General features: G+C 44.6%; 1 protein-coding gene across 2 annotated transcripts in view; it reads right to left on the bottom strand.

The window, feature by feature from the left end:
* Positions 1 to 23,312, bottom strand: part of LOC146185047 (glycoprotein antigen BM86-like) — a 70,160-nt gene that overhangs the window by 33,378 nt on the left and 13,470 nt on the right. For both annotated transcript variants that reach the window (XM_084606035.1, XM_084606037.1), the window contains exons 3-9: positions 22,995 to 23,108; positions 21,124 to 21,255; positions 16,290 to 16,397; positions 15,542 to 15,604; positions 14,746 to 14,877; positions 9,791 to 9,925; positions 526 to 651 (exon numbers count right to left, since the gene is read on the bottom strand). In XM_084606035.1, the coding sequence (XP_084462161.1) occupies positions 526 to 651; positions 9,791 to 9,925; positions 14,746 to 14,877; positions 15,542 to 15,604; positions 16,290 to 16,397; positions 21,124 to 21,255; positions 22,995 to 23,108 (810 nt within the window). The remainder of the gene's footprint in view (positions 1 to 525; positions 652 to 9,790; positions 9,926 to 14,745; positions 14,878 to 15,541; positions 15,605 to 16,289; positions 16,398 to 21,123; positions 21,256 to 22,994; positions 23,109 to 23,312) is intronic.

Below are 23,312 nucleotides of genomic sequence, written 5' to 3'. Positions count from 1 at the left end.
TCACGTTGGCTAGTTAAGGTCATCATAATAAAATTCGCTATTGCTGAATCATTATATTACTGCTAAGAACAACAATTTTAAAAAGTGCTCTAAATCGTCATTATCGTTCTCTGCGAAGTGGAAGAAAAATATTTTGTCTTCATATCTAAATGATTTTCTTCGGTAATTTTCTTAAGGACGAGTGTGGTAGCCGGGTATTCCGTGCAGATGCTTTCCACCACATCAAAGTACTCTCTCGCAAGAAACATGATCTGCGCGATTCACCCCAGGTAGGTGAGAGTGCAGCGGAGAAAATTATATTTCGCTGTTTGCACAGACCCCGAAAAAGGAGTCCTTAAATTGCGTGACTTTTTGTGCCGCAAAAGACACTCATAAGAACGATAGCATAAATATGCAGGTGATTCACAGCTTAGTACTGGTTAAGTTTGTGTCTAAAAACGATTTGACTGTATACGCCAGAAGGAAAATTGTTTTAATTTACAGTGCCCTCTTAGTGATGCAGGTATGAATTTTTGATGTACTCACTTAATGTGCAGATTCCACTCCTAGGTGAGGACTTCCTGTGTGTCCATGGGCAGAAGCACTGTTGCTGCCCGTTGTACACGCCGCAATCGGTGAAATCCTCGTGGCATTTGTTTTGAGAACATTCACCTGTTACCAACAAAACATAGCATCATAAAAGCGAAAAAATGCTTAAACCACATTCGCAAATAAAGATATGCGCAAATATTTCACACCCTGCCCTGCCAAAGTAAATCTCTTGCAATTTGAGTCGGCTGTGTAACGAAATAATCAGCTTAATAATGAATAATAACAGCAACAATGTTTTAAAATTTTGTCCGACTGGCCTATAACGACACTGGGAAACCTGGTAATAGGAAGTGAGAGAATACTGCCATGGACTATCGAAAACTTTGTGTATTAACTGCCGCTAGCATGCAGCCTCATCACTTAGCGCACGGAACGATTTTTCACTCTTTGTTTGTTTATGCTCATTGTAGCGAGATAAGGTGTAATTATTTCCTTTGTTGCGCAGTGATGAGACGAGATGTATAACAATTGGTTCCAGCCACGAGCGTCTGTTGCTACAATTTTCTCGGTTGTGCTAGTGATATGTTTCTAGATGCTTCAAGATGTTTCTGGGACGACTTTAAAATTAGCCCTGACATATTCCCGGAATATTCGTAGATCGACGACTGCCGAGCACGGCTGCTATCACCGCCGTCGATTGCTTAGTTCCTTTGCGGGGGCACGTCAACCCAATGAAGAGTTAATGTGAGAATTTTCAGCCGGGGGTGGCTGCTCCTGGCTCTACGGGGCTAGGACTAAAAGGTCACTGCCGCTTGCGGCGGGGGCTAGCCTGCCACCATAATTTTATCTGTTGTAGGCCGTCATTGCACCTGCTACCGTTTCGGTGATGGACGACGGCTGTTTCGACACGCGTCTTTCTCTCCTTCTTCTTTTATTGCGTAAGCAATACAACGCCAGGTTTTTATTTGCCCCGCCGGGGTGGTGCAGTGGTAAGATGCCCGACTACTGTGCCGGAGTACCCGGGTTCGAACCCGACCTCGGCGGCTACGTTACAATGGAGGCAAAACGAAGAGATGTCCGTATGCTGTGCGATGTCAGTTGTTGTTGTGGCTGTAGGAAGAAGGAAAAGAAAATGCACGGGCCTGCTACTGGCTCTGTGGCTGAGTCACCTCCGCTGCCTTGTGCAGACAGAAGAGGAGGAGGAGGAAGAACATTTATTTCCGCCGAATATGGTGCAGCAGCCACCTACGTGTCCGCACGCAGGCGTCCGGGGAGGCAGTCTGTCACACCGCGGCCAGAGGACACCCGGCCTCGTCTAGGAGAAGAGGTCTTCAGCCTCTGCCGCCAGGCGGACGGCGAATCGCTGTGTTTTTTCGTCGGAGCTTTTTAGCGTGGTCTCCCATTCATCGCTAGTTTTAATCGCGTTGCGCCCTGGGGCACGAACGCATCTCCATATTACATGATCTAATGTTGCCACGTGGCCGCAAAATTTACAAATTTCGGTTTCTGCACTGTCCCTCTTCCGCCCTCTGGCACCCGTCCAACTCCTCCACAGGGGCGAAAAGAAATTTCGAGCTTGGAGTCTTCTCCAGTCGTACGATTCCTTTTTACTCAGGGATCTAACCGGTGGCGGATATATCCTCCGGTCTTTCTTCAAGTTGTCGGTTACATCCCTAAAGGTACCTATACATTCTTTGGTTTTAGATGTTGTGGAGGCGTCCGCAGCACCCCGAGGTAGCGAGGAGCGGGCGAGCATGTGGGCAGCCTCGTTGCCGGCGAGACCGGCGTGTGCTGGGGTCCAGATTATGGTCACGCTTTCGGCGAGAGACGACTCGTTCAGAAGTTTTGCAGCACGATTGCTGACTCTACCCTTGCTAAAATTTCTAACCGCCGCTTTGCTATCGCTGATGACGTGTTTCACGCCTGGTCGTGCAATGGCAATGGCTATTGCAATCTCCTCCGCCTCTACCGGCGGTAGATCTCGATTTCTTTCTATTCCTATGGCGATCCCAGTGTCCAATAGGGCGACCGAGGTTACGTCGCCTTCTTTCCCGATCGCTGCATCGGTGTAGGCGACCGATCCCGGCGGGAGTTCGTCCAATTTGTTAGCGAGGTGCTTAGCTCTGCTTTTCCTCCTCCCCTCGTCGTGTACGGGGTGCATGTTCTTCGGTATGGGCGAGACGTATAGATGCTTTCTGATTTCTCGATCTATGCTTTCTCTGACACTTTCGCCTTCCCCGGGCGCTAGTAGGTTTACCCAATCGAGGATTTGCCTACCCACCGCCGTTCCTGCGAGTCGCTCTCTCTGGGACAGACTGACCGCCGCAGCCAGCTCTTTCCACTCATTATGCAACCCCATTTTCTCTAGAATGTCGTTAGAAGTAGTTATGGGGAGTCCTAGAGCGCACTTCGTGCATCTCCTAATTATGGTGTTTAATTTGTGTTCTTCGGTCTTGTTGATATTTAGGAATGGAGTCGCGCAGCACATTCTGCTCGTGACAAAAGCTTGTACGAGTCTGAGTCTACTAGCCTCCGTGAGACCACTCCTTTTGTTGGACGTCTTCTTAAATACTCTGACTACGAGCTCCGCCTGATCTTTTAATTTCTTAATCAGGCTTTTGTTACTACCCCTGCGGTTGATAATCATACCTAATATTCTAATTTCATCTACTTTCCGGACTTCGTTTCCGTTGACTTTAATTTTGATATCTGGAGTTATCTTCCCACTACTGCTGGCCATTACCAGGAGCTCCGATTTTTCTGGCGAACAGCATAGACCTACGTCCTCTGCGTGATAGCTGATTATATTTGCTGCCTCTTGGAGCCTGGATGTGATGTACGAGTCGTTCCCTTCGCACATCCAGATGGTCACATCGTCCGCGTAGATGCTTAGTTTTAAGTCATCGAGATGGCCAAGCTTACTGGGGAGCTTCCTCATTACGATGTTGAAAAGGAAAGGTAAGAGCACAGCCCCCTGCGGAGTGCCTCTGTTACCCAGCGGGAACTCCTCCGAACATAAGCCCTGAAAGCTGATGATCGCCGTCCTGTCTCGCAGGAATGATCTAATGTAGTTGTAGGTTCTTTCGCCTACTCTAAGCTCAGCGAGCCCGTCGAGAATGGCGTCGTGACTGACGTTGTCAAAAGCTTTCTTAAGGTCTAAGCCTAGAATAGCTTTCGTATTTTTTTTCCTGAAGTCTCTGACAACATCGTTATGTAGTCTGAGCATGGTATCTTGCGTACAAAGGCCGGGCCTGAATCCGACCAATTCAGCCGGCCACGCATCATTCTCTTCGGTGTATTTGGTTAGCCTCCTCTGATAAAGAAGAACGAAAAGGAAGATGGAAAGAAAGACGATCGCCGCTACAGCCGTCGTCCACCACCAGCGGTGGCGGGTGCAATGACGGCCTACAACAGATAAAACTTCGGTGCCAGGCTAGCCCCCACCGCAAGCGGCGGAGACCCACCTGTACCAGCCCCATCGCGGTATCAGCGCACGTTAAAGATCCCCAGGTGGTCGAAATTACTCCGTAGCTCTCCACTACGGCTCCTCTTTCTCCCTTTCCACTTTCACTCCCACCTTCCTCCCTTCCCTTACGGCGCGGTTGCGGTGTCCACAGAAAACAAGTGAGACAGTTGCCGCGCCTTTCCCTTCCTATAAATAAATCGACGCCAGGTTTCAGCCCGTCGCGTAAACCAGGCCGGTAGCAACGTTTGACCTTTACAGCGACTGCAGATGGGGCCCCTCTTCAAGCCGTCGGGCAAACCCGGTCGGTAGCCACATCGCACAGCAAAAGAAGAAGAAGAAGTAGCAGAAGGAGAAGACGAAGGAGAAGAAAAAGAAGCAGAAGAAGCTACGTCGGCTTTACTTACGCAACATACCGGGTTTCACTAAAGCTAAACCCCAGCTAATGTTTTCTTTTTCCTTTATTTTCTCGTCTGTCCGCACGAGACAGCGGAGCTGGCTCAGCTACAGAGCCACTTTGTTTTTAATCTTCATTCAGTCGCAACAACAAGAGTTAATGTGAGCGCAACTGAAGTCTCCTCACTTGTCTCCAACGGCATTCATGCAGTTACTACGCGACATCTGGTGGTGGTGCTGAAACCAGTTAGGTGGACCATGGCGACGACGACGCAGCCAGTCCAAATAGACACAGCCTCTCGTGTTCGTGCAGCTTTGTGAGACTCTCCCTCTCCTTCCACGGCCGTCAAGATGAAAGTGTGGAAGAGTGGCTTGATCTGTTCGACCGTGTGTCAAGATTTGACGTGTGCAACGACGCTAGAAAGCTATTGCAACTCTATTTTGAACTTCAAGGGTCAGCCTGAGTGTGGTTTGAAAATCATAAAACTTTTCTGAAGAATTGGGACACATTTAAGGTACTGTTTCTGACGGCATGTACAGGTCCCGAAAAAAAAGAGCGGAAATGCTCCTCCAAAATAAGAGGCAGCTTCCAAATGAGTTTCCTTAATTATGCTGAAGAAGTAAAGCGCCTATTTCGCCGCGCAGGCAGTGCAATGACTAAAAAAGCGAAAGTGGATTGTTAATGCGAGACGTCGAAGAATCGTTTTTCGCTTGCTTCGTAAGAAACTGACCAAAAACTGTGACCGTTTTTGGAAAAGAAGCATCATCAGTACAACGGACCCTAGACGCCCAGTCAAGACAGTAAAACCGGCCTCTCCAAGTCTTCTCTGGAAGCAACTGCGACGCGTAACCACGGTGGGATTATCAGTGAGGTCGGTCGAGAAGAACTGCGCCGACTACTGTCATCGCCAACGCTGCTGCTGGTTGCGTCGCTAACGGACGTCATCCAGCAAGGATTGGGCTTTCGTCAAGCGACGACTGCGACAGATCGAACACATCAACGAACATTGATGAACTATGCTGCAGCATTACGCCGACGTGCTATAGGACGAGACCGTCCAAGCTTCCATCGACACGAAGAGGCTATTCCTGAACGCCGCCGCATCGCCCCCATCCACCAAGCTTAAGCAACGTCCCGCCAGCCCCAGGAAGTGCGATGCCTGGAGGACATCGAACAACTGCCCAATCTGTTTCTATTGCGGTGAGCTTGGACACATCCTTCGTCATTGCCAGTACACACGTATCGGCCTCCGCGGTTCTGAATTCGACGCTCCACGACCTTGCCCAGACAAGCAGCCAGTGGAGAATGACATCTATGCTTGCGCAGTGGATAGTCACCAAACCGCCGGTATCGCTCCCCTTCGCCTTGAGCGCCCGTTTTGCGTCACCGGGACGCAACTACAATGGAAGTGTGCGAGAAAGGTCCTCCAGCCTCCTTAGGAGAAACTGAAAACAGCACCCTTCGGACGTGACGTTGCTCAATGGCAAAAAAAAAAAAAAAAAACGAAAATCCTCCATCGTCAACGCCAAATGACGACGACGTATTCATTACATCACCACTCCATATGACGAAGCCGATGACCAACCGAACGGAGTTGAATCCCACACGGCCGCCCAACGAAGTGACAATGGTGTGCCCCGGTCGCAACCTTAGTACAAGACGGAGCCGAGATCTGACACCTACGCAAACACGCAATGCAAGATACGAACAAGTGACCTTAAATGGCTGTCGATGGTCGTACGGTTACTGCGTTAGCGAACACCGGAGCTGGCTATTCTGTCATTAGTGGATCGTTAGCTGCCCAGCTCAAGAAAGTGACGACCACTTGGGATGTTCTGGGTATGGATTTTCTCAGTCAACATCCGGCGATCATCGACCTTCGTTCGAAGCTTATCAAGCTCTCGACGGACAACACCATACCTACTATGACAACATCCACACATCACATTGCTCTAAACGACCTCTGTGGAAACGTAATTACGTCGCCCAGATCAAGCGAACAAGGACAAGATACGCACCATTTTTCAAAGCTACCGCGAGGGCTTCTCGTCAGCGTCGAAGGTGCGACAAGCACCACTTGCCAAGCCCTACGTTATCACGGCCGAACACACCTAACCATTATGTCAAAGCTCCTAGCATATAGCGCCACGAGAACGCAAAGCCATTCGCGAGCAAGATGATTAAATACTTCATGGCAAGGTCATCCAGCCATCAAAGAAGGTTTACTCTTTCCCTCGCATCGAAGACACACTGCACTGGCTTTGCAATGCAAGGTACTTCTCATCGATGGATTTCAAGAGCGGCTGCTGTCAAATTGCGGTCGACGAAAGAGATCGCGAGAACATCGCGTTCATCACACCAGACGGCCTCTTCGAGTTTCATTGGGCATCTGCTCCGCACCAGCGACATTCTAACGAATAATGACTTGAAGTGGTATATTTGTCTGGTGTACTTAGACGACGTCGTTATCTTCTCTTCTACCTTTGAAGACCACCTGCAAAGGCTTCGCACATAGTTCGACGCAATCAAGTAGTCAGGGCTAACTTTCAAAGCGGAGAACTGCCACATCTCTAACGCGGAGCTGTTGTTCCTAGGCCTCATTGTAGGCAAGGACGCAGTTCGTTCCAGACCTAAACAAAAATGCTGCGATCGCGCTGTTTCCACAGCAGGGTGACAAAAAACAGTGCGCCGATTTCTTGAACTTAGCGCATATACTACCGGCGATTTGTGACGAACTCTTCGCGCATTGTCGAGACTGTGACGCAGCTTACAAAGGCTGACATGCAATTTAAATGGGAAACGCTGCAAGCAGAACCCTTCCTCAAGCTTAAGCGGCGCCTGCAGTCCTCTTCTGTCCTAGGTCACATTGATGAAAATGCCTAGACTGAAATTCACACTAACGCTTGCAGTGTGTGCCTAGGTGCCGTTCTCGTTTAGGAGAGTGCCGGACAGTATAAAGCTATCCAGTACGCTAGCAAGTCTCTTCCAAAGCTGAAGCCACTTACTAGACGAACGAGGAGTGCCTCGCGATCGTCTGGGCCACATCGAAGTTCTGTCCGTACCTATACTGTCGACCATTCAAGGTAATTAGATATCATCATGCACTCTGCTGGCTCACTAATTTCAGACCGCTCCGACCGTCTTGTTTAATGGAGCTTAAGACTCCAAGAATGCAATATCACAGTGGTCTACAAGTCTTGTCGCAAGCATTCCGATGAGAACTGCGTTTCCCGGGCCCCTGTTGACGCGCCTTCGAAAGACGACGATGACGCCTCCTTTGGACTAGTAAGCGCAGCTGTTTCGCAAACAGCAGCGCTGGGACCCTGAGTTGAAAGATCTAGTTAATTACTTAGAATGCAAAATTACCTCTCCTCCTACTCTGTTCGGGCGTCAGTTGTCGTCCTTCGCTTTGCGCAACAACGTCCTCGTGAAGAACATCGTGCCCAACCGGAACACATACATAATTGTCGTGCCTAAGTAACTTCGAAAGAAAATTTGCATTGTTTCCACGATGAACCGACAGCAGTTCACGTTGGGATGGCGAACACGTTAGTTACATCAGATCCAAGACAGGTATTACTGGCCGCGGTTACCTGCCGACGTTGCCCATTACGTGAAAACGTGCCGTGAGTACCAGCGACGCAAAACGCCTTCTGTCAGATCAGCTGGACTATCTGAACCAAATACTGCCTCCGATTAAGCCCTTTCAAGAAATCTGTATGGATCGCCTCTCCTACGTTTCCCGACTTCATCAAGCGTGCACCAATAATATATTTTGCTGAAAAGTTGGCTTAGCACTCAGCCTGGTTCTCGTGCAACCGTAGGAATGTTTTAACCAATTAGTTTACTACTTAGTTTGAAAAGACCAGAGGCAAGTCATGAAAAGACACACGTAGTGTATCACAGGTTATATTTATCTGACTTATTTTGAGCTATGATGATGGCGCTTTCCTCTCACCAGTGTCTTAGACGAAAGCAAACTAAACCTAAATTTTGTTTGAAGATAGCGTAAGATCAATCAGGGCCAAAAGATGAAAGCTAGGAAGACAGTGAACATAATCAGTCGACAGCAAAACATGAGACAGCAGCTCAAAACAATTCTTATAATAATCATCGTCTTATATCCCGCCTTTATTACACTGAAGTCTAAGATACCTCCTGCACAAACTTTGCGAAGGACATTACTACTCGTTATACGGGACAAGAAATCGGGTAAAGTTGATAAGAGAAATTTGGCTCACGTTACGTTAAGTGACTGTACAACCTACTGCCTCAAAGAACGAATCAAAATGAAAATTAATTAGTCCTGGTATCTGCTGCGCTGAAATGAAGTGTGTCTGTAAATAAAATATGAACGATTCAAGCACTGTCACGCACCCATGAGTCTCCTTTCTCAAGGCTTTCTCAAAATAGGAGGACGCTGTATAATAACGCGCAGTCGGTACTTAAGCCCTATTAATCGCTTTGCTTTAGAGACCTTAAACATTCAAACTTACCTTATAGAAAATGTGCTCACTGTAAAAAATTCCCGACGTATTAGGCAAGGTGCAATGAATAAAAAGAAAAACTGTGTGTGTATATCATTCCTTGATTGCTTAAAGGGCGTGAATTTCTGTCTGCATGTCACGGACAGAATTTCTCGGCATATTTTGTAATGTAAAGCCAAGCGACAGCTAGCGGCCAGTAACGCAGAATTATTTCAAGAAATATCCGTCAATTTATATAATCGCCTCATAAAGCAGAGTTGCATACAAATTGCAGAAAGCACTGACAGGTGCCGAGGAAAATGTTAAGCTCGCTCTTATTTATAGCAGTTGCTGCTCTAAATTATGCACGGAAATTGTTCCTGAAACGGGCAAATCTATTTATTGTATTAATTTGTTAATGCCAAAACTAAATTCCTAAATATAAACTAGCGCCTTTATATATCTGCAAAATATGTGGAGGAACGACGAGGCGCTGCAATTTCAAACTTTTGTGTGGCGTTTTTTTTTTTTTTTCATGCATATTTAAGCGAAAGCCAGATTTCCAACATTACGCGATGCGCGGTATTTTATGCATAATTTACTGCGTAAAGCAATATAAATTTTGTTCTCTTCGTAGCCACTGCGACAGTAAATTTATTTTAATTGCAACAGTGGAATGTTTCCTTTCTTTAGATGGTGTAACGTTTCAGAGCGAGATCGGCTATGAGGGACGGTGAAGTGGAGGGCTCCGAATAATTTCGAACCTTGGCACTGTTTCATAAGCACGGACATCGCTAAGTACACGGGCACCTTCTTCTTCCTCTCTATCGAAACACGGAAGACGCAGTCGGAATAAACCCCAACGGTTAGGATCAGCCTTACAGAGTCAGCGCAGAGAGGCTTTTCACTCGAGTGCTAGAGTACAAAGCATACCTGTGCATTGTCCGTCTATTAGATGCTGATTACGTGGGCATTCACAGAAGGCAGTCTTGTTTCTAATGACGCATTCCTGGTCTGGGAGACAATTCTGCTTTTCCTCTTCTGAGCATATATTTCCGCTGTAATCCACTGAAAAACACCACAGGAAGAGAGACAACATTTGCAGATCATCTTGGTAACCAGACTGCGCAGAATGCAAACAAAGCATAAAGTAAAATTTTGCACAAAGATTAGGAAGGAATCCTGGGAAACTTGCAGACGAAAAGATTTTCTGTGCGCATGCCTTCACAAATGCTGCGGAAATCAGGCGTGGAAAGGCAGCGACCGATGAACGCTGTGGAAGGCTGCTTTCAAGGAGGAGGAGGAGGAGGAGGAAAAACTTTATTTAGTCCTATATTATTTGGCGGTTTTTGGACGTCTTCAGAGATGTCTGCTTGTTGTATCCACAAGAGTCTTCTCCGTCGACTTCGTCCATCTTTTTACAATGGTCGGTTGCCCTCAGTCCAGGGCTCCGCTGGCTGCTGCCGCCCGTTGGGCTCGCTGTACCAGACCTTGCTGGTCTTCGCAGCGGTCGCTGGACAGCAGAGTCTCGCATTGCTCCGCACTCGGGTTTCGAATTTTGGGGACCACATCTATGTTTTGGCATGCCCATGTGATGTGATATAGTGTTGGTTTTTCATAGCACCACGGACATCTGTCAGCGTATATGGTAGGGTGCATTTTGTTTAGTATGTGTAGGTTTCGGTATGAACCCGTCTGTAATTGTCTCCATATGACAGTTTCCTCTCTGGTGAGAGAACTGTGCGGTGGGGGATATCGCATTCTTCTTCCTCTATAGTTTTCTAGTATGGCCGAGTATGCCTTGGGTGCTGGCATAGTCGCAGAAGGTGCCCGTCTACTTCGGGCGTTGTTGTTGTTCGTCTTACACTTTTTGTGCATTTGTCTCGCGTTTCTGTCAACATGCCGCTCCAGTCTTCTAGTGATTGAATGCCGCCTTCAGATTTTTTGCAAGCCCCGCGGAACGCGTTCCAGTCCGTGAGTTTTGCTTGTCCGATCCGGCATCTTACCCTTTCCGATGCTATTCGCGTCCGGAGGATAAAGTGATCGCTACCTAGGTTTTCCATCATGTTTTCCCACTGTGACTCCTTGCTCTTCCTTACGAACGTGAGGTCCGGGCAAGTGTCCGTGCTCACACTATTACCGATTCTCGTGGGGGTCGCGGGATCTGTGATTAGCTTACAGCCAAAATATTCGGCTACGTCCGCTAATGTTCTTCCCTTGATATCTTGTTTCCGGTATCCCCAACTCGTGTCCATGGCGTTGAAATCTCCCACGATAATGAGTGCATTTTCTTTGGCCAGCTTGTGCGCTCCGTGGAAGAGTTCGAAGAATTTGGCTTTTCTTTGTCTTGGCGGGCTGTACACGTTTAGTACGAATGTGCTCCTTCCCTTTCGCTTTTTCGGAATGATTTCGACAAGCGCGTGCTCGATGTCCGTGTCGGCGATGGTATCGTGCCTGATTGCGGTGATGGCTTTGATGACTAGAACGGCTGCTTTACCTCCGTTTTGGCTCTCGTAAACATCGTACCCCTGTAAAGAGGGCCTGGTTCCAGTCTCTTGGAGCGCAATCACATCGGGGGGTGTCAAGGAAAAAGAAGTGTTTCAGGAGGGTATGTTGCGCTAGAAAGATTTCGTACGTTTATTTGCCCTAAAATTTGACTGACAAACGTTACTTATCTATAAAAGAACCATCAAAAACGTTGTTTTACTGTTGAAGGGGAAATAATCAGAATATTTTCTCGGACGGAGTGGTGGAAGCCGTTGCCGCCGGTCATATCACCGGTTGGCGTGACATCTCATGACAATGGCCAAGCAGGGCACCAGCGCCAATCCCGTGACTACGAGGCTGTTGCAGCCATCGCCGCGGGATCCCAGGTTGCCATATACTAATCGGCGCGCAACTGCGAGCAGAGAGGCTCAGAAATGAGCTGATTTCTTGGCGTATGACTGAACTACCACATTTTGGTTTCCTAAGGTGGCGAAAGAGGAGGTAATTCACGAAGGGTGGGCTGTCAAAGTGGCTGTTGATAGGCACCAGGTTAGTTGTGCGAGACAGTAGCAGCGCTGTCTGACAAAAAATGAATGCGATGCAACGGGTACATCCTTTGATGTGTTTTCTTCTCTCTGCGTAGCGAAGAGTGTGCCTAGAAGCGCTTGAAGAAAGAAAGAAATAAAAAACAAAAGAGACAAAGCGAGGCAAGAAAATGAGAGGGGTTCAAGGCGGCTGAACCGACTGTGAAGCGAACGTTTTGGCTACGGACGAACGAGCTTTGCATCAAACACTATCAGAGGTCAGTCGAATGCGTCAACGTTCGCGGGCGTTTTAGGCAGGATCCCCATTCCTTCCCTGCGCATGCGATGCCGGCAGACGCTTCTTGCTCTACTTGGTCATCACATCTGCTGGGATGCCGCTACCCTCCTCCTTTTCTATGTAGCGAGCGCAGCGGCGGAGCGTATTGCTGTTCCCCGAAAACTGCAGCAACGAAATTGCCGGGTGCTTCCCTCAAAAATAAAACACAACTTACGGTTTGTTCTAGCATGAAGCGCAGTGCGGAAACTGAAATGCAATATTAATAAAATAGTATTATAGATTGAAATTACTTACTGTAAAGAGCGTAATACATCGGTGGCGGCCGTCGCACCATCCTTGCTACGTTGAATAAGTTAACTTGAAAAATCGCCGCAGCGTAAGTCCGTAAAAAAAAAAACAAAAACATTTAAAGCATGTTAAAAACCGACTGTGGCTGAGAGCTGCCTTTGAACGCCCACTGCAATCTATACTAAAAAAGAAAAACGTATAGCTTTATTGACTGCCATTTTATTGTGTTTTACTTTTTAGTAACGCCACCCGGCGCTTCTGTTGCTGCAGTTTTCAGGCAATGGGAATACGCAGTGGCGAAACATCTGTAAAATGGCAGGCTTGTTGCCATGGTTACGGTGCATGCGCAGTAGCGGCTCTAGCTTGGCATGACTACCTTAGCTTTACATGACGTAGTGAAGTTTTCACTTCGAAAGCAACAGCAAAGGGAGCGAGCTATTGCTCAGTATAGCATGTGTGCAAATAACACAAAATATTGAGAAATTCCCGATGCTTTGGAGCGAAGCTCGAATTCTCGCAGCAGAGCTGAAGGTCAAACAACATTTGGAAACGACCTTTACGGCGCGGGTCAGGTGTCTATGGGAAAAGTGTGACGCATCACTACACCTTTCCTTCCTATAAAACTCTCAATTAAAGGCCATTTCCAAGTGTTATTTCACCTTCAGCTCTGCGCTTTTAAATGACTTCGAAAATGGTTTATAGCAAGAAAAGGCGCTGTTTCACACTTTTTCCATGGACACCCACACTGCACCGTGAGAGAAACTGATTGATTTATAGGAAGAAAAAGGCATGGTAACTGTCTCACTTGTTCCCTTTTTTTCTTTTTTTCTTTTTTTGATGCGTAAAAAAAAAAATGTTGGCTATGTTCATTGCAACGCTCGGTCGCTCACAGGTAAAGCTCTCGTCCCGCGTTCGGTTCAGCTGCGTTGAACCCCTCTAATCTTTTAATGGTCTCTCACGTTATGGCTCCTGGTATTAAAGTAACATTATTGTTACGTCCGTTCAAATGAGCTCCTTATTTTCACACTGAGAGCCGCTAAGGAACCCACCTCGAGCTCACTGACCCTAAAGCTTGTTTGCAGGTACCACGAGAAATAAAGTTCACGATATTTATAAAATAGCGGAGTGTTTTGAACACGCGAGCAGGCAGAAAAAATGCGAACAGCGGCTTTTACAGATAATTTTTGCACTCTGGCGCTACCGCATAGCTTCAGGCGTGACGAAACCATAAGTGCACAGATCGCAACGAGGAAGTTATGATAAATGTTCAAGTATTTTCACAGGCTACACACCGCTCCAATGCTCTAAACAAGCCTGCCAAATTTGCGCGCTGTTTTCGAGGGTAATCACTGTGATATAATGGCATCGTTTCGTTTGACATCCTTATAGGCCATGCTCAACGGCCAGGATTTTTACACACCTTGAAGCAATTTCATTAACAACACATCATATAAATACCGGAATATATTATGCGATCGCGAGAAAATGCGCATCCCATTTTTCAGTTTACGATAAAAGTAGTTAGTAAATGATATCGCAAGTTTTATTGCGGTAGCAATATTGCGTCAGGTTTCAGCCTTGAGAGACCCAAGGGGCAGCTCCTGCCAGCCTACTTATAAAGCCCAGCTTTAAAGCCGTATACGTGCCTCAGTGGCCTATACAGGTAACGTGATTGCCAGGGTCCTGGCAGGCTGATTTCGACATAGCCGTCCCATGTGAAACGAGATACCCAAGTTGGCAGCTCCTGCCAGGGGACCATGGATACAGATATCGACTAAAAAAAGAAAAAAAGACTAGCGATGGAGGTAAACTACATATGCTGAACCACAAGCGCAGCCATCAAGGTATTGCTAACGTTGTTCAACACGGTTTAACCAAAGCTAAACCACAGCCAAATGTTTATTTTGTGACAGTCATGTCCGAATTTGGGCATTCATAAATGAAAGAGGTCAGGCATCGAGCTCGCGGTCTTACTTGAGGACTGCTTGAAAGCAAGTACATGGCAAGATGACATATGTGATATTAAGGGCGGGAATAAAGTAATATGGTAAGAGGCTACGACAAGCAACTGGAAGACTTTCAAGGCATGGTTATAAGAACTCCTTCCCTATGTAATATCGGTTTTCGCTCGTCGCTTCCGTAAGCACTGATTATAATATCACGGCTGAATATGAAGGAATATCGACTCTGCGCATTTTACTTAGGGGCTGTGCCCAAAATTGCAAGGAAAAGCCTATGTTACAAAGGCATGAAGGCATTTAACAATAGAGCCACATATGTCTTATCTATACCTTTGCACTGGATGCCGTCTTCTGCGACCACGCGCCCCGGATTACATTTGCACTCGTAAGCTCTACCAGGGACTTGGGATTTCCTGCATCCTTTCTCGCAGAGGAGCTGCGCTTCTCCTGCCTCGCAGGCGTCTGAAAAGGAAAGCAATGCCACCAGTTGGCTGCATTAGTCGCGAGTAAAGAAAGCAACTTTGTAAAAGGGAACACTTAAATTACCAACGGGCAAGTGAACTGCTCATTCTGCCCACATTTACTGAGAATAAATTCCTTTTTGTTTGTGCTCTTTGTGCTTCTTTCAAAATGCAACCTTGCCAATACTTTTATTTTCATAGTTAATACAAAATCAAAGAAAACTACCAAAGGAAGGAACCTGCGTAACAAGGAGCGCATCGATGGCTGGCTGGCGCGGTGTGGCTCTCCCTTTCTAATTAAATTGTGTGCGTTAGAATTTTCCTGAAATCACTTCAGTCTCATCGCGATAAATGAACCTATGAAGAGATAGATGCCAAACGGTCAGCTCGTGTATGTTGGGAATTTGTCATCTCCTTGTCAACTTGGTCTTTGTTCTTGCAAGGGTTTGTGATGTAAGCACTTCGTGAGCGCTTTATGGTTACACAAAAATGAAATACACATAACTCCATCGTCTACAAAAACACTGAAAATCAGTGTTTGTTTCTGTACTTCCTTCTTGTCTGTAGTCTTAGTCCATGCCTTTTCTCACGCCAAGAATTGATAGGCTCTGTGTAAACACACACACGCGCCTGTCGGTGCCCCTATGTATTGAACCTGAGCATACCTTGGCAGTTTCCGTCCTTCCGGATGGTGCCAGGTGAGCAGTAACTGTCCTTCGGAGGGGCCTCTAAAAAAAGCACGCGCAAAAGACATAAGCATCAAGCGTTTCTCTCCGCCAGGACACTAAAATAGACAGAAAGCTTAGAGAAACGATAGTTCATAAAAAAAAAAGGGTTGTAATTGCACACCCCTTTTCGCGAAAACATTGGTACAAAAGTTTACATATCATGCAGCCTGTTTTATATATTATACGTTATTACGAATATATTGAATGACCTGGAAAATGAATATAATTATATTCTGGTTAAAGTAGTGCTAATCACTGATTGGGTCAAAAGATATCTAATATGCGATCGAATAATGAAACATATCGATATTACGAGAAACGATTCCAAGAGGAAAGTAATCATTATATTTTTACTGTCATAAATATGCGGTAGAGGTTTAGAACGAAATTCTATTGAACTTCTGTGTTAGATTTGAACTGTTTGTGTGGGTTCTCTGTGAACACAAAAAAGACATCAATTTGGAGCAAACGAAAGCAGCGGCAAATATTTCCTCTTTCTGAAATGTTATTTCAAGGACGAAATTAACACAGCCACTACCATTAAGCAGCCTTGAGGGGACCCAAATGGGCGCCATCCACAAATCACAATACAAATCTCATATCTGCGCCAACATCGACTACATATGGGCAGCCCAAAAGGGACACGGAGACTTCATGCTCCACTGTGTACTTAATGGGTACATACTTGAACAGTTGTTTTGGTCCCATCCTTCGCAGCAACGTGGGTCTTTATTGATAAGTTCCTTTTCACACAGGTCTTTGCAGCTGAGTGCAGGATGCAAGCACGTGGTGGCTAGAATATGACGAAACGTTCATAGAAAAAAAGAGAATATACCAACAATTAAGCACAAATCGTGCGTTCTCAGGCACAGAAGTAAACATGGTGGCAGGGGTGCAGTTATAAATGAAAAATCAGAAAATGTGTACTAAACATACTGGTACCTCGAGAAATTCTTCACACATAAATGGGTTAAAACAAAATAAAAAAAAAGCCTGGCAGAAATAATAAAAATAAAATACAAAGAACGAAATGTAAAATTTTATTATCGCCGTACATTAGATATCTGCCTAATATACCATGATAAATATATCGTACTTCGCCTCGTTGTCAAGTAATTATAAAACGGTTTAGAAGATAGACAACATATTCAGGAAACTCTCGTATATTGCGCTAACTCCTTAATTTGAATGTTCCTTGGCGAGGCATCACTGATGCTTCATTGACACACTTTTCGGTTGAAAAACTGGGCTTACAGGCAAGGGGTTTTTGACAATCATATGCAATGTCAGTTAACCGGTAATGGGAATTAAAAGCACGTCCGTTCTTGGAAACTGAAAATGCTTCCTTAGTACCCCAGCTCGGGATTTGCAGGTACTGCAAAGCTATTTGGCCGCTTGGCGCAAGGTGCTACAACCACCGAACTGCGCCCGCGGTTCATCACTCATCAAAAAGCGCCACTGATCTTAGACTCGATCAGCAACTTTTACACAAGTAAGAGGTCCCAGCTGCCTCTTGACAGCTGCATGTAGTTAGTGTGCGCTATAAAGTCGCAAGACTGGTGAAGAGCGGTGGTTACTTTTTAGAGTGTTTGATGCCACTTCCCGCACACCAGTGTGGAAGCTCTATTGAGTTCTGTACGAAAGGAGGCAGTGTACCCACAAAGCTCTTTCTTCTCCTGCAGCACTATGGAACAAGCGTCGACTATGTATGCGGTAGAGCAAATGTAAATTAGCAGTGATCGAAGCCTCCACAGATGTCCATATGTCGAACACATTGCGGCTGATCGAGATCACCACCACTCCCGGAGACTGGGAGAGAGGTGATTTCATTGTGACGCCACGGCTACGTGTTGTTTTGGGGCTGGTTTATGATCTGTTGTCTTTTTTTGAATGTTGCGCGTTGAACCTCCTAAGCCGTTGCAATTTTCATTGTCGCTTTTCATCGGACGCCAACTTCTGATATTTTGATGGACTCTACTCGTCACAATGTGTGGCCAGTTGGCACACAACGGAAGTTATAAGTAAAGAAGGCATGCACAGATAGTCATCAATATTTCAAAAGTGGCAAGCCCAGATGGGAAATTGCTTTGTAAGCATGGCGATAGCAACATAAACAAAGCCTCCAAGGTCGCGCTGATGCGGACACCGCAACAACAGCGGATATAATAATCTAAGGGGCTTACATATTTATGCTTGGTGTCAGTGTACAAACCTTAAATAGCCAGTTTGATGGTTTTTTTTAGATATATGTGTTCGACATCCCGTGTAATCACGTTTGCTGTAATCACTCTCGACCGCATTTGGACGCCGTTTCAGGCATCAGTTTTAATAATTATTTTATATGGTATTATGACATAGTTTCTTTAGTCCTAGTTGCTGATGATTCTTTGCCATCAGCCCGAACTATTTCGACAGACGCAGTCTACTTCGTTGCTTCTGTCCCTCCTTACTCCGTGCGCATCGGCGTCTATATTTTTCCCCCGAGCATCGATAAAGTGATGGTTTTTGTCGGTTCGGTAAGAGGTTATGAACAAAACCGAATAGCGGTGAAACGATCTCAGATTTTATGCCGAGTCTTATTTCTAAATACGATGATATACTTCGTAAATCCTATAAAGGAAGAACAAATACTGTATTTTGTTGTACCCTCCAAAATATGACTTCGGTTCCTACCAAGCATAAAAACGTAATGAAGGCGCTTGAAGGAAGAAAAGAAGGGTGGATGGTCTTGTGGCCTCTCATTAGGCGCTCAGCGTTTTAAGGCACTTAATTTCTGCCACTCTTGGCATTCTGTTCATTTTCACGTTTACTTGATGAGCAAAAGTTATTTATCCCGCGAGACAAACACAATGGCATTTGAACGCATTGTGCCGAATATAATGCCCAGCTATAACTTGTCTGTGAATGCACACGTGGAAACAAACTATCCACAGTCATTGAACCCGTTCTAGCTTCATACGGGCCAATAAAGGAAATTAGGAGTTGCAATCTGCGAAGAAACATTAGCCTACAACACTGCATGGAGGAAGACTATTGCTCTGTAACCGCATAACAAGATCGAAAAAAAGAAGCTATTGTCCTGTTGCAGCTTGAAATTTGTTATTTTAGACATCACATTGACAATAATGCCTCTAATGTCCCCAAATCGTTATTTTAGATATTATATTGACAGTAAGCCACGAAAAGTTCAGAATCCTGAAAATATGAGGCTTTGCACCTAAGGCTGTGTGCTTTGATAAGTTTTCTAACATAATTTTCATGACTCCGCGTCGTCGATAGATTGAATAAATAAATGGTAACGCGAGAAATCAGTGTTGTATGGCTTGGCGGCATGATCGGCGCCAATGAATAATTAGATCCAAAGGTGGCTTTGGCGGTTTTTACACTGACATGTCTGTCACTTCGTATCGTCGACTTTGAGCGGTATTTTAAACAGCTCGCTCGGTCCAAAACCTGCCAGCGTAGTAGTCGATGTCATAGTCGATACCATGTGTACCATAAGATTGGGGGCTGCGTAAGGAAATATTACAGGGACATTAAGCTCCGCCAATAAGCGTATCTGTTGATAGCGTTTCATGCACATGGACGAAGTTTTGACATCTTGATATTTAATTTTATCTTCTATATTTATTTTTTTTTCGACGGTTTTTCGATCAAACGAGCAGTACAAGTAATCGCTTAAAATCCCATCATTGAACCTTGTGGTTATAGTGATTGATGATTAATTGTTATGTGGCAGATGATGATGACATAATGAAGTAATTGTTAATATTTGAATAATAATTAAATGAAAAAATTGCAAAAATAAAAAAATTGTAATCGGAGTTTAAAGGTGTTAAAGTGCTCCGCATGAAAAGCCAATGCTTGCTGATGCTAATTAAGAAAATCTAGTGCGTAACTGATCAATTAATTAACCGAAATAATTTACAAAAATGAAAAATAAACAGGGGGTTGAAATGTTTCATAAGTGCCAGAATGAAAAGCCAAGGCTTAATGATGCTAATTGAGAAACTTTCGATTGTTTAATTGTTAAATTATTGAAAGGAAATATTTGAAAAGCAAAATATTAGTAAACGGGGTTTCAATGTGTCAGATTGCTCAGAATGAAACACCAGTGATTTATTATGCTAATAGCAAAATTTGGAGTGGGTGATTTATCGATTATTTACTTAATATGAATATTGAACAAAAATTGATATCCTTTCAAAGGTGCCGGACTGCTCAGAATGGAAAGCCAATATTAGCTGATGCTCAGTATCGGTAGATACAAAAATAAGAAAATGAAAAAGTGAGGCACATCGTTCGTGTGGGTGTACGCTATAGCGTGATGCCCTTAACGGCGGGGCTTATGTGTCCCCCTGATATCTTAAAGGACGTTAGGCGAACTACCTTGAAAGGTATATAATTCACTACTTTTTAAGGAGAAAAACTTCCTTAGCTGACCAGTGGCACGTGCAGAAGGTTACTGCCTGCGAAATGCGTGGCCAAAAGAAAAATCCAAAACCAGTCCAACACAATGCACATAACAAGCCAAAAAAGAAAGACAAAATATGAAATCCAATCATGACTTCTTCGCTATGATGTCTTCTTGACATTGTATACTGACTAGCCATATTAGCCATTGGGCGAATTCAAGTAATAGCAAAAAACTCTAATCCAGAATCCACATAGCAAACCAATACCGAATCCGGTCATGATTAATTGGCTTAATGCCTTATTGCCTAGCCACATTAGTAGTAGCTGGAATCCAAATCAAACCCATGCCATATCATAATCCATATATCAAATCAACCAAAGCCAACGCAAGACGAAAGACGCCCCTGTGTGCTTTCGCATCATAAGTGCACCCCTTGAATTTTGCAGATGTTCTTGAGCGGGAGCCTTAAAAGTTCAGTCTTTTAGAAAAAAACAACGGTCCTAGCGTTGTTGACACGTAGGCGTTGTCAGCAAAAATTCACGAGCGTCCATTTAAGAAACTACTTGACAGGTGACATGACCAGGTAATGATTCGTCGGTAGGTTGTGTGATGTCACAGTTGCATCCAAGCTATGCTTGAACACTTTTACCCGACGTGGATATAAAAAACAAGGCTGTACCACCATTCTGTACTGTGATCACGCTGGAATTTTCGGTGTAGACGTTACGAATCTAATCGACTGGCGAGAAAGTTCGTTCAGCATTAATATATTACGTGGTTCCGTACTACGTCCAGAGCACAAGACAAGGCATACAGCGAAAAAGCATTGCGCGAGACACCACAGCATAGAGTGAGCGACAAGCGCCAGACCTTCGTCCTCTTCGCTCGTCTACTTCGTGGCAATAATATGCATATCTGCATTAGGGTGAACACTACCATATCTAGAAATACCAGTGGAAGTGACTTTTGATGTGACAAACAATTGGATAGCATAGTAATTGATGTCTACAAGCCAGAGCACACATACTCGATACGTGGTAGCCAATGGCCACGTAATGCCTAAGAGTGACTAAAGTGATGTATGAAGGGAATGTGTACTTACGAACACACTTGGTTTTATCCTTGTTCATCACACTCCAATGCCCGCAGATGCAACGCGCACCTTCCAGCAAGTACATATCCACAACAGGAGTGCCATTCTTCTTATCACATTGCTCCACGAAGGACTGCTTAACTGAAACGGGTGGCGTAAAGCAAGAACCAGGCAGATATTTTAAGGAATTATTGATCGCATCCTTCAAAATAAAGTTATAATACGAAAACAGATTGCATTTTATTTTCTTCAAATATGACATGTTAGCCCAACGAGCAATCTATGATATTCAACTTCGCTCATAAGCACTGGGCGCTTGCCCAGTGCTCCAGGGTTGATCCTTTTCTTCTACTGTATGAGCTTTGTATTGAGCTATTTCATTCTTTCTCATACAGAAGCATCTCACAGGTCTAAATTAAAAACAAAAAACTACCAGCAGAAGACGAGGCTTCTTTCGAAGAGCCGAGTATAGGGTACGTTGAATTAAGCATTAAATAAAGGATAAGAAAATTATGTGCTTCAGCACAAAAAGTTTCGTAGAAAACCTTTACTTAATTGTAATACGTAATACAGAGAAACAAAAAGACAAATAACAAAACAAAAGCCATAGGGAACTCGGTAGACCACAGTGGGGAAAATTAAAAGAGGCAAAGAGCCCAAGAAGAATCCACCGTATGTAGGCTCGTCTCCTGAGCATGTTGGGAAGGGACGGGGATGGCTGGGATTCACGGTAAAGGATAGTTTACTGTAAGTAAGGAGGTATTTGAGTTAGGATAATAACAAGTAGCCAGATTTTCTTCTTTTTTTTTTTTTTTTTGCTAAGCATTCGATTAGGCTTAGCCTTTTCTTAAGCTTCCAAGGAGGGCATCCAGCATTTGTTCAATACTGTGGCTCCTGGACTCGAAATGCGTGCCGTTGTCAAAGAACGCCGTTGAAGACGTTCACTGAACATTTCTACTGACTTCCTACAAGTATCATTGACCAAGGATTTCTTTCTCCGAAAGCACGTGTTTGTTTGAAAAGTCCACGGCAGAGTGAAATTTGACTGATAAAAGTTTTTCAACTCACTCTGAACAGGTAATTTGTCTAAACAACTCAGATGCCAAATGTTTACTTAGCATTATCCGAGGTTAAACTAGGTCAACATCTTTTTAATGCCAGTTAAACCCCGTGAAAGTTAAAGCCACATTGTGTCAACTATTTTTTGCTATTGACAGAGCACCGTATTTTCATTTTTGTCTAATGTTTAAGGAGGCGCGTCAGGACTTCAAAATGCTGAATTCAAGCTTTAGTGAAGTGTTTTGCACCTGGTTAAGCTAAACGTAGCAGATTGGAAATAAGGAAGAAATCAAGAACGACTAACTGAAATAATTTTAAGGCGCTTTCGCATATCGGACAATAGCCTTCTGTCACATAACGTAATTTTCATGATTCAATAGATGGCAAGAGGCAAGGGATGCGGAGATCAGTTCACAATAAAAGGCTTTTCACATTCATGTAAAAAGCTTGAAAAGCCGAGGAAAAACATTTTATGCAAATTTCAGAAAACAGTTTAAGTTCAAATATATTAGAAACGTTTAAGTCAGCATGCACAAAACATGATAACTAAACCTTGATTTTGATGCATGATAACAGCCTCAGTCTTGTATGTGCCCTAAATATGAGCAGAACAAAATACGCAATTTTTTATCGCTTGATGCCTACTTTGAGTTTATGCACAAAAACGGCTTAACTCAGAAGCAACAATATTGGAAAGAGAAAGTAGACGTACGCATTTTCTATTACTCATCGGCGTCAGATATCATACGAAGGTCACGTAAAACGATATGTGTTACTCAAGCCCGGATTGTTTCCAGCAACGTCTAAACTGTGTGGCTTACCTTTGCAATCCAGAGTTAAATCATATTTGTTTTCACAGACACATCTCGCTTGGTTAGGGCCGCCCTCTTTGCACTGACCAACAGAGCACTCCATAGTTGCACACGATTTCTTAACTGCAGAAGGGAAAGCGAAGATTACATGGAAAACATCGTGGAGTTTGTTCCACGCTACCCACTTTCACATATACAATTTGGAGCTACCAAGTCTCTATTATTACTGCAGATTATTTGGATACACTGAATGTCACGACTAAAACAAAGTCACTGCAAAAGTTTATCTTTGCTCAGGTACGCTTCGCAACCATTTTTCAAGTTTAA

This window comes from Amblyomma maculatum, chromosome 6, assembly GCF_055883805.1.
Source record: "Amblyomma maculatum isolate TAMU_Amacu chromosome 6, ASM5588380v1, whole genome shotgun sequence".
Taxonomy (NCBI): domain Eukaryota; kingdom Metazoa; phylum Arthropoda; class Arachnida; order Ixodida; family Ixodidae; genus Amblyomma; species Amblyomma maculatum.
This window is presented reverse-complemented; position numbering and strand designations above follow the sequence as displayed.